The 15,313-nt window shown below is 59.5% G+C and overlaps 2 protein-coding genes across 14 annotated transcripts in view; both read left to right on the plus strand.

Annotated features, from left to right (window-relative positions):
• Positions 1-993: 993 nt before the first annotated feature.
• On the plus strand, positions 994-8,023 carry FGF17 (fibroblast growth factor 17). Of its 4 annotated transcripts, none has more exons than XM_054498072.2 (5): positions 994-2,197; positions 2,379-2,415; positions 5,335-5,512; positions 5,732-5,838; positions 7,166-8,023. In XM_054498072.2, the coding sequence occupies exons 1-5, from the start codon at positions 2,163-2,165 to the stop codon at positions 7,457-7,459; spliced, it is 651 nt and encodes a 216-aa protein (XP_054354047.1). In that variant the 5' UTR covers positions 994-2,162; the 3' UTR covers positions 7,460-8,023. The 4 variants fall into 4 exon arrangements, with proteins under 4 accessions (XP_054354047.1, XP_054354049.1, XP_054354048.1 ...); XM_054498074.1 differs by having other exon boundaries at positions 5,368-5,512; XM_054498073.2 differs by lacking the exons at positions 994-2,197; positions 2,379-2,415 and adding an exon at positions 2,478-3,185 and having other exon boundaries at positions 5,368-5,512.
• A 184-nt stretch (positions 8,024-8,207) lies between these two features.
• Positions 8,208-15,313, plus strand: part of DMTN (dematin actin binding protein) — a 33,599-nt gene continuing 26,493 nt past the window's right edge. For 4 of the 10 annotated variants that reach the window (XR_008504171.2, XR_008504174.2, XR_008504169.2 and 1 more), the window contains exon 1: positions 14,067-14,178. The gene's annotated coding sequence lies outside the window, so the exon portion shown is untranslated. Of the gene's footprint in view, positions 8,432-14,066; positions 14,179-15,313 lie in introns of those variants that run through there. The other 6 variants (XR_008504176.2, XR_008504178.2, XM_054498910.2 and 3 more) reach the window with 4 other exon arrangements.

Genomic DNA, 15,313 nt, shown 5'->3' on the forward strand with positions numbered 1-15,313 from the left:
CCTGAGCTGTCCCCTCCACGTGTCTATGCTCTCTTTAATGCCCTGCCTGGGGGCTGGGAGCGGTGAGGATGTGGATGTGAGGTTGAAGGTTTCTCAGGGAATGAGCCAGAGCTGCCAGAAGAGGCAGAGTGTAACCCAGACTGCAGATGATGGGAAGAACGCGGAACGGAAGTGACCCGAAGGATCCACAGGGGGAAAGCAGAGAGGTGGGCACGTCGGCACCTGGTGCCTTGTCCCAACCATGCCACCAGCTAGCTGTGAGGCTTTGGGCGAGTCCCTTGCCCTCTCTGGCTCTCATCCAAGGAATGAGGAAGTTGGAACAAATGATGAATCCCTAAGACCCCTTCTAGCTTTGACATTCTTTGAGTTTCATTCCAAAACCCTGGACTCCCCCAGGTAAGCAAGGCCAGGGCTCGCCCCATCCTCCCCACACAAGCTCAGGCTGCACCCACTCCTGGGCTGGGTTCCCGAGGAAAAGCCTGCGGAGAGGAGAGCCCAGAGCTGCCTGCACTGGTCAGTGTATGGGGGCAGGGGTGGCAGACCACTTTGTGGATTGATGGAGCTCAGGAAGGTGAGAAGGGACCCACAGGTGAGAGTTTCGCCCCCCTGGTCATCTCTTTAGGTAAATAAATCCACATCCGCCACTTCCCCTTCCCTTCCCACCCTGGGGGCACTGAGAACTCCAGGGAGCCCAGAGCTGGGGCCTGAGCTCTGCTTGCTCACACTGGGTCTTCCCTCAGAGACCCCCAAGCCCTCCCATCTTCTGCAGTCACCGTCATCCACTTTTCTGTAGGGAGGGAACAGCATGGAGCTCTCTGTTCACCAGTCTCCAGGACCTCGGATTCCACCTTTAATCCTGAAAACCCAGGAAGGCTTCTGTATCCCTACAATGAAGCAGGTTTCTGGCTGGATCTGAAGGGTGGCAACTCAATCCATGCAGAACAGAAGAAGCATGGACTTTTCCATTCTGGCTATTCCATTCACTAGCTGGGCCATTCTGAGCAAACTACCTCCCAATGTGCCTCAGTTTCCTCATCTGCAAAAGGGGCTAGTCGCTGGCATTGTACCGAGCAGTATGGGACCGGAGGTCACGGGAAGAGGCTGGTAGGCACTTCATCCCAGGCAGCTGCTCGGGGACATGGGACACAGGGAGGGGACTCCGAGCTGCTCCTAGCTCAGAGAGGCTCCAGGGACAGGCACTGGAAGGAAGGGGATGCAGAATGGTGAGTGGAGCTGGGTCTCAGAACACAGACATCTTGAAGTCTGCTATGTGCTGATTTCACACTTGACCCCCCCCAACACCCTGAGGCATTCCTGTCCTCATTTCTGAGATGGAACTACAGAGGCCCAAGGAAAAGGGACTTAGGCAAGGACACCCAGCTCTTCTCCAAGACTCTGTCTCAGGCCAGCTTTTGCAGCTCTCCATTGGGATTCTTCCTAGACCTCCATCTGTACCTGCCAACCCACCTCTGACCCCCAACCTGTTGCGCCCAGTATTTGCTGCCGGTCAGGACAGCCTTAACCCCTCCTTCCCGGGCAATCAGCTGCTCCAAGCCAAGCCCACCCCTGCCCCCTGGAGGGAGGCTCCTCCTTTTAAGGCTGCTTCTGGGAATTTCCACTCCAGAGCCGGAACCAGAGACCCCAGCCCCGCTTGACACCTGCAGCTCACCCTTGGGGAGGTGGGGCGCCAGACCTGAGGGCAGGAGACGCAGACCTGGAGGGACTCCCCCTCCCTGGCCTGCCACACATCGAGTTTGCCTACGTCGAGTTTGGCCAGTCTGTGAGGGTCAGGAATAGAGCAGGAGACGGCAGGGCCACCTCCTTCAGAAGGCCCCCACTGCTCCATCCCTGCACTGGGTGGCCCAGGAGAGACTGGCAGCCCAGAGGGCACAGCGCGCACGCCCCCACCCGCATCTGCTTTGCAGCCTCACTGGCCAGGAAGGTGGACACCTCATACCTCAGTCTCCCAATTACGCCCTCCTCCTCCCCCTCCTCCTCCCTCTTTTCTCTCCTCCTCCTCCCCTTTCTCTCCTCCTCGCCCCCCTGAAAACCTGTGGCTCGGAGAGACCTTGGCTTCTCTGGGACTCTACCCCTGGGGACTTCCCACATCTGCTCCTGAGCTTGGGGGCAGGGGGGCAACCGCCTGAGGAACCTCTCCAGCGATGGGAGCCGCCCGCCTGCTGCCCAACCTCACTCTGTAAGTGTGCTACCTCTCTCACTGGAGTTTCGTTGCCATTTCCAGCCTCAGGGCAGCCCTCCTTTTCCCGGGACTCCCACGCGTGCGTGCACAGGGCTGGCAGGGCGGGGGCAGGGGCCTGGGTGCACCCTAGGCTTGCGGCTGGCACCCACACCTGGGCTTACCTCCTCTCCCCACACAGGTGCTTACAGCTGCTGATTCTCTGCTGTCAAACTCAGGTAGGCGGGCGTTCCCACCGGCTTTCCCCCAATTTTCCCACCGCACCTGACCAGGGCGGGTGCAGGGGACCGGCTCCTTTCAGGTGGACAGAGGCAGAGTCTGGCCTCTCCCTGGGTCCAGGAGGCACTGAGGTTTGGAGGGGAGTGAGCCTTTGACCGGGAGGGCAGGGAAGGGGGCTGACTGAGGTTTTATCTCTGTCCTCCTTCTGAGGACCCTCCCCACTTCCCCTGGGTCTCTGTTCCTCTCCCTCCCTCTCCATCGGGTTCCCCCAGACTTGAGGGATGGAGCCTGGAGCGGTTGGAAGCAGGTGGAGGTGATGCCTCAGGTGAGGCTTGGGTTTGCCAGTACCTGAAAGGACAGGTTTTGATGCAAAACCACTTGTATGTCCTTCTCGCCACCCCACTCCCATCAATATGGATGTCTGGGGTGGGGGTCTCGTGAGCATGTCCAGAATGCCTGGCCAGGGTGAGGTGACTCCTCACCTAGAGGGCACAGAGGTCAAGCCCAAAGAGGTTTGTTTGGGACGGGATGCAGGGTTCGCTTCTCCACACTCCCCCCACCCCAAGTTGGCCCCCTACCTCCCTCCGTGCACACCTCCCACCCCCAAGTCTCAGCCCCCAGTGCGAGGCTTGCTCCCTTTTTTGTGATCCTCCATAAAAGTGCAGCTATTAAAATGCACTGGTCCAGAACCGCTCTGGGGAGAGATCGCTTGGCTTTCCCAGGCCAGAGGCCCGCTTCTCTTCATATCCAGTGGGGACTTTTTTTGAAGGTAAATGCCTTTTCTCTGGGAGAGGGAAAGGGGCAGCCTTTGAAGCAGTGGGGGGGTGGGAGAGGGAGAGACAACTCCCCCCCCCTTCCTTCCCCCTTTTGCTCCAGCCCCGTTCCAGGCCTTTTGCTTCACACATCCAGGGGGAGCCAGAAGAAAGCCCCTAGCCTGGCTGGGAGGGGGCTGGGGGTGGGCCCAACCTGTTCTGGAGGGGAACTAGCACAATGGTGCGGCTGGCCGGGCGTTTATGGCCTGGCTGAGGCCCCATTCAGGACTCAGGGAAGGTGGCAAAGCGGTCCTTTCCCCCTTGAAGTGCCCCCTCACCCCCCTGGGAGGGGGGGCCAGCAGGCCGGACCACAGCCATGCTTGAGGGGCTGTCTGACAAGCAGCTGTCTGCAGTGGTGGAAGGGGAGGTCCTCCCGCAGCGGGAACATGAAAGGGACAGGCTAGGTCCCGCGGGGAGAGGGACTTGTGGGTTGTGGGCTGTGGGGGGGCGTGGGGCTGCTTTTGTGAAAGGCTTGAAGGGGGACGAGGAAAGGAGGGGGCTTCGGGGGGGTGCTCTCTGCTCCTGACCTGGAACAGACTGCCAGAGGAGGCCGTGGGCCAAGAGGGGCGGAGGGCCTGAACCTGGGCCAGGAGGCGGGGCTGGGATAGGCAGGACCCCACCTCCTGGAAGGGAGGCCATCGAGGGGCAGGCTGGGCAGGTCCCCCACCCCAAATGCTCCAGGGTGGGGCGAGGGGCAGGTCTTGCAGAGGCTGGGCAGAGGCTGCTCTATGGGGAGCTGCAATTGGAAATGAGCAACGGTGCGCAGGAAGTGTTAACCCTGCGCAGGTTAAACGTCCAGCTCTGAGAGCTGCTCCCTCACTCCACCTGCCTCAAAGGTGATATTTCCCTCCCCCTCCCTAGGAGAGAGTAGCCCCTAACAGATGCTGATCTGGGTCTAGCTCTGTCCAGATGGCTGAGGTTGCGCCTGGGATAAAGGTGGAATTAGGGATCTGGGGCAGGGGCTGGGAAAAGCTGTCCCAGCACAGGCAGCAGCATCCAGGTGGAGAGAGAAACAGCAAAAAAGGTGCATTCTCATGCTAGAGCTGAGGCTGTTGCCAGCAGCCAGGAAACCTAGCCCGGGTCGCACCTTGCAGGATGGAGGGGAAGAAGTACTCTGAGTCTCTCCCGCTTAGCCTTACAGATGGGTAAGGAGAGACCTAGCTGGGAGGCGGTCCTCCTGACTTTGCACAGTGCGTGGGGGGAAATGGTTCCTCTCCCCCAACCCAAAGGGGAAGCAGGTGGGCAGGCGCATCCCACCAACTGGCCAGGAGCCTCTGTTACATTGTGGCTAAGGAGCTGCCTGGCAGGGGCAGCTATTGGGCCACCGCTGATAGTGCCTCTCCTCTTGGTGCTGCCTCTGCCTCCCTCCACTAAGGAGGCACCTTGCCTGCCTGCTGTCCCATAGTGCCCAGCCCCAGCTCCAGCCCATAGAGGAGGGAGGAACACTGGAAGGGCCCTGAGTACCAGGGGGCGAGGCCAGGGAGAAGATGGGTATGAGCTCAGGATTCCACGGTTAGCGCTTCGAAGAAATGCTCACGGGACCCTGCAGGAGCTTTCAGAGTCCCCTACATGCTCTCTGGTGACCCTAACTCGCAGCACCATCTGCTCTGTGCCCGTGTGCTAAGCACGAGGTCTTTCAAGGCCAGTGGGGAGGATGAGGAAGGAATCTGGTTGTCCTGGCTAATGGAGCATGTCCCTGGAGTTCTCGGGGAGATGACAGGCTCTGGTCTAAGAGGCAGGGACAGGGGTTCTGTCCCTAATGAGCTGTGTGCCCCGTGCACCTCCTTCATAGACTATGAGGATGGGATAGAACCCTGAGGGGTCCTTCCAGCTCCCAGAGTTCTGATTCCAGGGTTGTGCTCTGTCAGTAAGTGTCCCCCAGCCTGGGCAGACCCCAGTCCCTTCTGTAAGGTAGACGCAAAGTAAAGAGGTTATGACCGGCTCACCCAGGGGCCTGGGAAGGTTATGGCCATATGCCCACTTCACTCTGCAGGACAAGTGGCCTGTCCCCACTATATTCACCTCCTCACCCCTCTCCCTTGGATGGACCAGTGGTGGTGTCACCCAAAGCAAATTGACACTATTTTTCCCTTGGTAACCGCAAAGGGGGAGAATCACCCGTCTCCTAATTTTAACCAGTACGTGAGGGACCAGGGCGCCATGACCGACCAGCTGAGCAGGCGGCAGATCCGTGAGTACCAACTCTACAGCCGGACCAGTGGCAAGCACGTGCAGGTCACCGGGCGTCGCATCTCCGCCACCGCAGAGGACGGCAACAAGTTTGGTGAGCGTTGGCCCTCCCCCCAGGCCACCCACACCTCCACTCTGCCTCACCTCCTGGTCCATCCCCAGATCCTGTGTCAGGGCTGAGGGCCCCAAGGGCCTGAGCGTCCCCAACCCCTTCGCCTGAGTCTGGAGGTCAGTGTGGCTGGGTGGTCCCCTGCTGTAGCCATAGGCCGGCAGCCCCGATGGACGGAGGTCTTTCTCCCCTCCCCCACCACAGCCAAGCTCATAGTGGAGACGGACACGTTTGGCAGCCGGGTTCGCATCAAAGGGGCTGAGAGCGAGAAGTACATCTGTATGAACAAGAGGGGCAAGCTCATCGGGAAGGTGAGGCTGAAGACGCGGAAGTAACAGAGAATCAGCCCTACTGGGGTGGGAACATATAGGGCATCACGCTCCCCTCTCTCCTCTGAGCCACACCATCCTGTGTAAAGACTTCCCATCCTACTCTCAGCCCACCCACTGGACCACTCTCTGGTTTCTTGATTTTATTTTAGAGTCCGGGTCTTGCTCTGCTACCTAGGCTGGAGTGCAGTGGCACAATCATAGCCCACTGCAGCTTTGAACTCCTAGGCTCAAGCAATCCTCTCGCCTCAGCGTCTGAAGTAGTAGCTGGCACTATAGGTGCATGCCACCATGCCCAGCTAATTTTTTTTTTTTTTTTTTGTAGAGATAAGGCCTAACTATGTTGTCCTGGCTGGTCTCAAACTCATGGGCTGAAGCGATCCTCCCACCTCAGCCTCCCAAACTGCTGGGATTACAGGCGTGAGCCATGGAACCCGGCCTGGTTTCTCTATTTAAATGAGTCCCCAGGACTCTATTAGCCCTCTGAGGGGACTGGCAAGCCACTGGGATCTGTAGGGCTGATGTCAGTAGTATTTCTCCAGCAGGCATCAGTAAGAGCTTAGCATCTACCTGACACTGCAGCCTCTGGGTGGAGGACTAAGAGCTGTTGAGGGTGGAAAGTGGGGCACAGATTTAAGACAGGAACTCACCCAAGTTCAGTGGGGCCAGTGGGCTCCAGCTAGCAAGATAGACACTAAGCAGCTGCTCCTGTGACCAAAGCACACAGTAGGCCTGGCCATGCTGGGTGGGAGAATTCCACTTCGTTTGAAACCAGGTAATCCCAGCTTCCCATTCGGCTGTTGCTGACCAAATAACCTTTGGTTTGCTTATCTTTGTCAAGCCTCAGGCTTCTTGTCTGTAGAAATGGGCACAGACCCCTGATTGCAGACAGAGTGGGATGGGTGGCCGCACTGGCACCCTTTTTTCTTCTCATTGGAGGCTGCTGCCTCCTCTCCCGTGCCCAGCAGCACCCCTCACCTAGGCTGCATGAGCATTTCAGTGCTAAGGGCCGGTGCATGCTGGGAACTGCCGCAGGTCCTTGATCTTCACCTGCATCTCAGGAAGCTGAGGCCCAGCCTGGTACAGGACCACTAAATGACAAGCCTGCAACTCAGATCCACAAAGCGTGTTCTTGTTGGCCACTGTTGCCTCTCTAACTAGGATGCCATCTCACCAGGCAGAGTTCCCTGGGCTCAAGGCCCCGTTGTTCCCGTTGTCCCTCCTCAGTCGTCCAAAATAGGCCCTAAGGGCGACACCCCAGACCAGGGTAGGTGGACAAATGTCCTTCCTGTCCTTGCTTCTCCCGCAGCCCAGCGGGAAGAGCAAAGACTGCGTGTTCACGGAGATCGTGCTGGAGAACAACTACACGGCCTTCCAGAACGCCCGGCACGAGGGCTGGTTCATGGCCTTCACGCGGCAGGGGCGGCCCCGCCAGGCTTCCCGCAGCCGCCAGAACCAGCGCGAGGCCCACTTCATCAAGCGCCTCTACCAAGGCCAGCTGCCCTTCCCCAACCACGCCGAGAAGCAGAAGCAGTTCGAGTTTGTGGGCTCCGCCCCCACCCGCCGGACCAAGCGCACGCGGCGGCCCCAGCCCCTCACGTAGTCTGGGAGGCAGGGGGCAGCAGCCCCTGGGCCGCCTCCCCACCCCCTTCCCTTCTTAATCCAAGGACTGGGCTGGGGTGGCGGGAGGGGAGCCAGATCCCTGAGGGAGGACCCTGAGGGCCGCGAAGCATCCGAGCCCCCAGCTGGGAAGGGGCAGGCCTGTGCCCCAGGGGCGGCTGGCACAGTGCCCCCTTCGCGGACGGGTGGCAGGCCCTGGAGAGGAACTGAGGGTCACCCTGATCTCAGGCCGCCAGCCTCTGCCGGCCTCCCAGCCGGGCTCCTGAAGCCCGCTGAAAGGTCAGCGACTGAAGGCCTTGCAGACAACCGTCTGGAGGTGGCTGTCCTCAAAATCTGCTTCCCGGATCTCCCTCAGTCTGCCCCCAGCCCCCAAACTCCTCCTGGCTAGACTGTAGGAAGGGACTTGTGTTTGTTTGTTTGTTTCAGGAAAAAAGAAAGGGAGAGAGAGAGAGGAAAATAGAGGGTTGTCCACTCCTCACATTCCACGACCCAGGCCTGCACCCCACCCCCAACTCCCAGCCCCGGAATAAAACCATTTTCCTGCAAATGGGTTATCTGAAGCGGGGCGGGGGATCCGACCACCGAGCACCCCTGGAAACGAGCCTGCCCGTCCCCGGCCGGGCGTGGCTCCGGCAGGTGCAGGCGCGGCCCGAAGCGCCGGGGCCCCCAGGAGGCCGCGGGCTCGGCCCCGCGGGAGGCGGGCGCGTCCAGGCCGGGCGGCCCCTCCCTGGCGCGGGCTCGGGTTTCCTGGGCTCGCGCGGCGCGGCCCGTGCTACCTGTTGGGGAAGAAAACCCGAGCCCCTAGAGGGGCCGGGGCCGGGGCCGGGACGTGCATCCAGCCGGGCCCCAAGCCCCAGGCCCGAGGCGCAGGCGAGGGCCCTGCGGAGCCCGGCGGGGCCCGGGCGGCCCGCGGACGTCAGGAGCCTCCTTGGGCAGCGAGATTGCTTTTTTTCCGGTGAGGAGGGCGGGGGCGGGAAGCGGGGCTGGGCAGCCGGAAGGGGGAGGGGGCGAGAAGGCGTCCCCTGTCCTCCCGGGTCCCCGCGGGGCCGGGGCGGGGGCCACACCTGAGGGCAAATCTCAATTAGAGGCAGCGGCCCGGCCCGGATGGCCCAGGGGGAGGGGGCGAGAGGGGCGGGGAGGAAGGGGCGGCCCTGCCCCCACCCCAGCTTCTCCGGTGGGCTTTCCCAGGGGCCTCCAGGTGTGCGTGTGGGGAGTGGAACTCGGGGGCCATAAAACCCGCCTCTTAAGTGCGCTGGCTTTTAATCTTGTCGAGGGGGAGGTCTTCCTCGCAGGGACAACCCCCCACCCCCACCCCACCAGGTCAGCTCTTCAGGGGGAACACCCTCAGTGAGCCCTCTCTTCTGGGGGTGGGGCCCCAGCCTCAGTTTCCCCTACCCTCACTGAGCCCTCTCTTCTGAGGATGGCCCCCAGCCTCAGTTTCCCCTTCCCTCACTGAGCCCTCTCTTCTGAGGATGTACCCCCTCCAGCCTGTTTCCCCTCCCCTCCCTCTTCTTTCTGAGACTACCTTGAGGAGGGGGATTATGGAGAGAGAAGGATGAAAGACATCCCTTCTCCTCTCTGCTCCCTAGAATGGCCTAAAAATAAGGAGAGAGGAAGTGGGGAAGGGCCCTGGTTCAGTGAAAATGGGAGGTGGGTGCAGCTACAGTCCCAGTTGATGGCGAGCGCCGGCGCAGAGTCTGACACCCCCACCACGGGGCAATTTAGAAGGTGGGGACAGCGGCAGCCAAGAGGGAGGTCCCCGGCCCTGAGACAGACATTCTCCCTACTGCTCGTCATAATTGCTTTTCACCAGGTTACTTTTTTCTCTGCCCCATCACAAAGAGCCTTAATCCCAGTGAAGACCGCGCCGTGTTGGGGGTAGTTTTCTGGGATGTGTGTCGGGAGGGTGGTCTGGAGCCACAGCTGATAACTGGCGAGTTCAATGGGACTTAACGGGGGCAACACCCAGCAATTACTTGAGGACAAAGGGTTGGGGGCCCCCCAGGTGTAGAGGACTGGACTTTGGGGGGTGGCTGGGGAGGAGTCTGGGAAGGAGGTGTGTTGGGGAGGGGGGCTCTTACAATCCCTCTGATTTCCGCAGGAATTTGAGACATTCTTTAAAACTCTAGACTGCCTCCCCGCTAGCCGGGCTCTCCGGCCCACCCCTGCCCCTCCCTCGCTCGGGTTAGAGACGGCTTCAAAGGTGGACGGGGCCCTTTGTCTTGCCTCTGCTTTCTTCTCGGCCTTTCTCCAGCCCCTCCCTCCCTCTCTTTGACCTCCCCAGCACCGACAGGCCTCTGGGGGCTGGCTCCAGAAAGCCCTCACTGTTTTCTTTCTTGCTTTTTGAGGTGAGACCTGGCAGGGAGGGACAGAGAAGGGAGAGGGAGAGGGAGGGCCGCTCCGGAGGCCTGTGCTGTCCCAGGGAGTGCCCTCATCCCACCCCATCCCCGAGGTGTCCAGCGCCTGCTCCCGCCCTGGGTCTCTGGGTCCCTGGCTGGTCTCTGACTGAGCCTTCTCCTCACCACACCTCTCGGTGCCTCTGCCCAGTGTCCAGGCTCTACCATTCCCCAGGTGGTTCTTCAGGTTCTGGAAGTCTGTTCAGCTCATTCCCTCTGAGCTAGTGGTGACTTTGAAGATGCTGAAAGGAAGAAGCCACAAGAATAGATCCCTAATGATGGCACTTCAGAGGAGATTTAACATGCACATCTAGGCGGTTGGAAGGAAGGAGACTTACCCCAGGTCCTCAGACCACACCTGGTTTCAGCAACCCTGCTTGCCTCTGAGCGCCTGGGTCTATGCAGGTGTGAGCATGGAGTAGCCACAGGGGGCTAATTGCTAATAGCCCCTTGCTGTTGGGGAAACACGAACCCATTTAGGGGAGGATGTGACCAGGTTGAGGGAGGTGGCGGCAGCGGCCACCAGTGCCTCAAATCTCATGCCAGTTTGGGATTACCAAGAACTCTCACTAAGAATGGCTCACAAATTTACCTCCCCTTTCTCCGTCCTGTCCTCCAAACAGCCAGACGAGGCAGAGCGGAGCCAAGCAGGTCGTCAGAGGGGGACATTCACTCACTCTTTGGGCCACACAAATTGTTTCCACTTACATCATTCTATTCAATCCTGTCCCTCTGACGCTGAGAGTGACTTTCCAGGGACCAAGCCGAAAGCCTTGCCTCAGTCCTCAGTGTCTTCAGCCCCAAGCGCTTGCCATGGCAAAGAACCGTTTCTCCTCGAGCCACACCCCATCCCCCTCGGCCTGCCCTCGGCTGTCCTGCCTGGCTTCTCTTTCCCAGCTCCTCACAGAGGACCCTCACCCAAGATTCCCTCCCACTCTGCTCTCCGTCTGCCAGCTGCCCCTCTGAGCAACCTCAGCATCTCAGCCACCGCCTCCTTGCGTGTGACTGCTCTCTGCCAAACCCTGGGGCTCTGCACCGTGGCCAGACCTCACTGGGATCTGTCTAAATCTCCGCTCGCTCCCTACATCATCTCTGTGCCTCCCAACACTGCCCTCCACTCCAGTACATCTGAGTTTGCTCCACTTACCTTGCCTACCATCAACCACAGCTCTACCCACCCCACGCTATCCTGGCCAAACTACTTAGCGTCATCTTTAAGACTCCTGTCCAGCCCTGTCCAGTCTCCCTGTTCGGCCCTGGCCCCACAACTCCCCTTTAAGAATGCTGGAAAACTAGAACTCTATCAAGCAAGCACATCCCAATTCTCATTTGAAGAGTTCCCACCACCTGGCGTGTCCTGCTCTAGCACACACACACACACCCAGACCGCAGGCTCCTCCTCTGCTCCATAGGCTCTCGGCACTACCCCGGGATGAGCAACTGTCTCCACTGCCATTGGTCTCGCCAGCCATTCACTTGCCCTTGCCTTATGGTACATGTCACAGCTTGTCCAGAACTGTCATGATGTATGTGCTTGTCATGATTCTGCTAAATAGCAAGTGCCCCAGATGTAGAAATAGTCCATCTTTTCCTCCCCAGCAGTGCCCAGCACAGTATGTTGCACAGGGTAAATGTTTATTGAGGAAATAAACCACCTGAAGCCCCAGAAAGAAGTCATTGGCCCAACACCCCACCATCCCTCTAGGCAGAGGCAGGAGAGAGGCCAGAATCCTGCCTTCTCCCTCCTTCTTTAGGCAGACATGGGTGGGGCGGGGGCTTAAGCAGTTAGTCCCAGTGTTTATTTTCCCCCCACAACATTCAAACCCTGTGCTAATCCTTCCATTAATAAAAAACATGGACAAGATAGAGCTCTTAAGGCACTTGAAATTTAATTGGAGGGATAAACCCATAAAAAGGCAATTATTTGTTCTTTGGTGGGACTTTTGGAAAACCCTCTCTTACACATGACATAACAAAGCAACCTTTTTTTTTTTTTTTTTGTACCTCCCCAAAGAGGGAAAGGGGAGATAAGAATTATTGGGAATAAGGAAACTAATATATACTGAGCTCAGGAGATGTGCTAGGCCACGCTCAGAGCACACTTGCTTGCAATCCTTCTTTAGGGCAGTGAGATGTTCCCATGTAGCACATGTGGATGAGTTCACCCTCAGAAATGCCAGGCCATTCACGGTCTCACAGCTAGTGAGCACTGCGCTCTAGATTCTGCCCGGCTTCCACACTTTGCATGCAAAGTGTGCCCAGGCATCGTGGGTTCTGGGGCAGGAGAGAGCACAGGCCAGGGTGCTTGCCGGGGCTTTGTGGAAGGCCTGGGGTTTGCATGATTTCAGACGATTTCAGTGGAGAAAATATGCACAGAAGGGAAAATGACGAGAGGAAAAATGGGCATGAGAATCAAGGCGGGAAAATGGGAGGTGTGCTCCAGGGAAGGGGAACAGTCCGTCTACTTGGCTGGAGCTGAAATTTGTGTAGAGAAGTGGCAGGAAGTGATTGGATCAAATGATGAAGAGTTTGGTCCTTGTGCTGTGGCAGGGAGGAGACGGTGAGGGGCTTTGCGGGGGCCAGATGCAGTGGTACGGTGGCAGCATGCTGAAGGAGTGGAGGCTCTAGGGTCTGGGCAGCAGAGTCCAATGCCCGGAGGCAGGGGCACGTGGCTCCCAATCTCTGGTGAGAATGGTGGCTTTGGGGCCCTCATCCTTCCTTTTCTTCAGGTCTCTGTCACCCTTTGCCTCCTCCCTGAGTGTCCAGGTGCCCTGGCTCCACCTCTCCAGAAGTTAATATTTAGATAGCTCCCCCGCCCAGCAGGTTGGTGTGTGGGGTGGGGCTGGGGGGCACTGGAGTGAAACAGACCAGACGTGGACAGAGAAGCCTATCGAGAGGGCCTGGGGGAGGGAGGAGGCAGCAGGGCCGGAGTCCTCCCAGGACATCTGGCACCAGTGACCTTGTGGGGAAAGGAGCCAAGAACGGGGCGTCCGGGGTCCTGGGACCCCCTGCCTGAGAGACACAGGAACCCTGGCCCCGTGTTGTGGACACGAGCGCCCATCCTCAAGGTCTTGAGAACTCCTGAACTTCCAAAGGTACGAGAGCCCTGGCAGCCGCCTCCTGCCTGCTGGGTATGGAGCAGAGCTGAGGAAGCCCACCCGCCTGGGGCCTGAGCCAACAGGCACCTGTTGTTCAGTGTTGCCAGCTTTCAAGGGGGAGAACCTCCCCTCTCAGACAAGCCATGGGGGAGTTCAGTTCAGCTGGCCTTGAGGGGTCAGAGGCCTTCTCAGGGGGAGGAGGCTGGAGGCAGAGTGAGTCTTTCCATGGGACAAGGACAGTGATGAGGTGCGGGCAGAGGATGGCATGGGTGAGAAGGGTCCCCTTGCCTCCCCTCTGAACGCCCACTACCAACACACACACACACACACACACACACACCCAGATCCCTGGCAGCAAAATGACCTTGGCAGCTACCACTCCTCAGGTCGACAGAGGGAGCCCTCACTCTGCAGTCCCCTTGGGTCCAGGCCTGGCTGGGCTGAGCGCTCTTCCTGCCCAAGGTGGGCCGCCCGCCCCACCCATGGAGGGACATTCCAATAGAATGTGAGACTCGGGTGTGGTGGGGGACAGTGGGAATGGGGCCTTGAGGGATTGGAAGAGAGCTGTCCCGTGCTCTGACTTTTCTCAGGTGGAATGAGAGAGGGTTTGGGACCAGGTGAAGGTGTTCACATAGAGATGGCAGAGGTGTGGGGTCCGCAGCTGCATGCCCAGTGCAGCCAGCGCCCAGGGGCCTCTGCACCCTGCTGGAGCAACCCCTCTGGCCCTTCAGCACAAGAACTGTTCCTGCCTTGCTGTCTGTCATTGTCCGGAGCTCCACACTGGGCTTCCTGGAGTGGGGACTCTCCCCAGTGCTGCATACTCTTCAAGACTGGCCTGCTCTCCAGCCCTGAATTAGGGTTCTCCTGAGGTCACCCCCAGAGCCAATTCTAGAGCCTTATGAAGGGAAGTGGGGGGATGGGGCACTTGGTGGGGTTCACTGGGCACCCTAGCTCCTGAAGCTGTCCCCTAACCCCCAGCCCCGGCACTGAGGACCCACCCTCAGGCCCCCTCCCTCCATCTCTGAGGAAAAGGCAGCAGGAGCCACAGCTTCCTCCTCCCCCCTCCCTGCTGCCGCCGCTGAGCCGGGCCTGAGCTGCCGGCAGGTTGTCTTGGCAACGGGAGGTGGAGAGGAGATGCGCCGAGGGATGGAGGTGTATGTCACCGAGGAGGCTGCTGCGCTCCTGCCCCACGCCCTGGGCCCTTGAAGGTACCGAGCACCCTCCCCTCCTTCTCCCCTCCACCCTTTCCCCTTGACTCCCCCGACTCTGCCCTACATGCACTGGTTTCAATAGGAGGAGGCACCCCTCCTCCCAGGCCCAGCGATCCTACCCATTCCTCATCACCCACCTCGTTCCAGGCCCCTGGCCACAGCTGTCCTTCCTGGCATCAGCTCATTCCAACTCTACCTCTGGGGACCCTTGCACCAGAAGACACCTCTCCTGGGGTGGGGCCTGGTGGGGGAGGGGCAATAGCAGGGGAGGAACCCAGGTCGGGGTGCAGCGGGGACCAGGAATCCTAAAGGGCTGAGGTGTCAAAGCCCCCGGTACCTGGTCCGCTGGAGGGACTGAGAGAGATCATCTAGGGCTGGAGTGGGGCTGGGGCTTCCCCTCTGTCTCTCAGACTCTGATTAAAGGGAAGTAAGGGTGGGGTTGAAGGTACAGAAAGCCGAGAGGCTGGGCTGAGGACGGGCTGGTTGTGGAGCGATGGCCGGGGTGGCTCCTCCTCCAAGGCTGTGCCCCTTTCTGCCACATTAAAGGTATGCCCCCTCCCACATCACTCTCCTGGCCTTTTTCTCTGCAGTTCCATGGATCTGATGCTTCATCCCCCACCCCCAGGTTTTCTCTGTACCTTCCCAGCCACCCCCACCCGGCTGCAGCAGCTCATCCTGTGTTCTGTCTCCCCTCTCAGCCACCTGCCTCCTTCCTTCCTCCCTTCTCTCTGGAGCCCATCCCTCAGGTTACTGTCCTCTCTGTCCCCACCAGCCAGATACTTTCTGTCCCCTCCTGGCCTCTTCCCTCAAGCCCCTCCCACTGTGCTTCTCCATTCAGACACCCCAGAGCCCCCTCCCCAGATTCTAGATTTCCCCAACAACAGCTGATACCATCAGCTGACCGGCTGTGGGCAGGGTTGCCAGGGCAACGGTGAGGGCTGCCTAGGTAGGCAAGTCTGTGGTGTGGAGGTGGAGAGGACGCTGGGGCCAGGGCCAGGGTCGAGGGCAAGGCTTGTTGCCCTTCCCCGTCCTGCCCAGGGGGCCCGAAAGGCCAATGACAGGCTCCTGGGGTGGTTGAGGCTTTGCTAGAGACAGGGAAGGCACGTGCCTGTAAATTCTGTGCTGGGACCCA

This window comes from Pongo pygmaeus, chromosome 7 (assembly GCF_028885625.2).
Source record: "Pongo pygmaeus isolate AG05252 chromosome 7, NHGRI_mPonPyg2-v2.0_pri, whole genome shotgun sequence".
Taxonomy (NCBI): domain Eukaryota; kingdom Metazoa; phylum Chordata; class Mammalia; order Primates; family Hominidae; genus Pongo; species Pongo pygmaeus.

Coding starts and splice junctions, on each gene's coding strand:
- FGF17 (XM_054498071.2), top strand. CDS start 5,194: ATGGCCATATGCCCACTTCACTCTGCAGGACAAGTGGCCTGTCCCCAC. Junction 5,513..5,731: donor AGAGGACGGCAACAAGTTTG/GTGAGCGTTGGC, acceptor CCCCCACCACAG/CCAAGCTCATAGTGGAGACG. Junction 5,839..7,165: donor GGGGCAAGCTCATCGGGAAG/GTGAGGCTGAAG, acceptor CTTCTCCCGCAG/CCCAGCGGGAAGAGCAAAGA.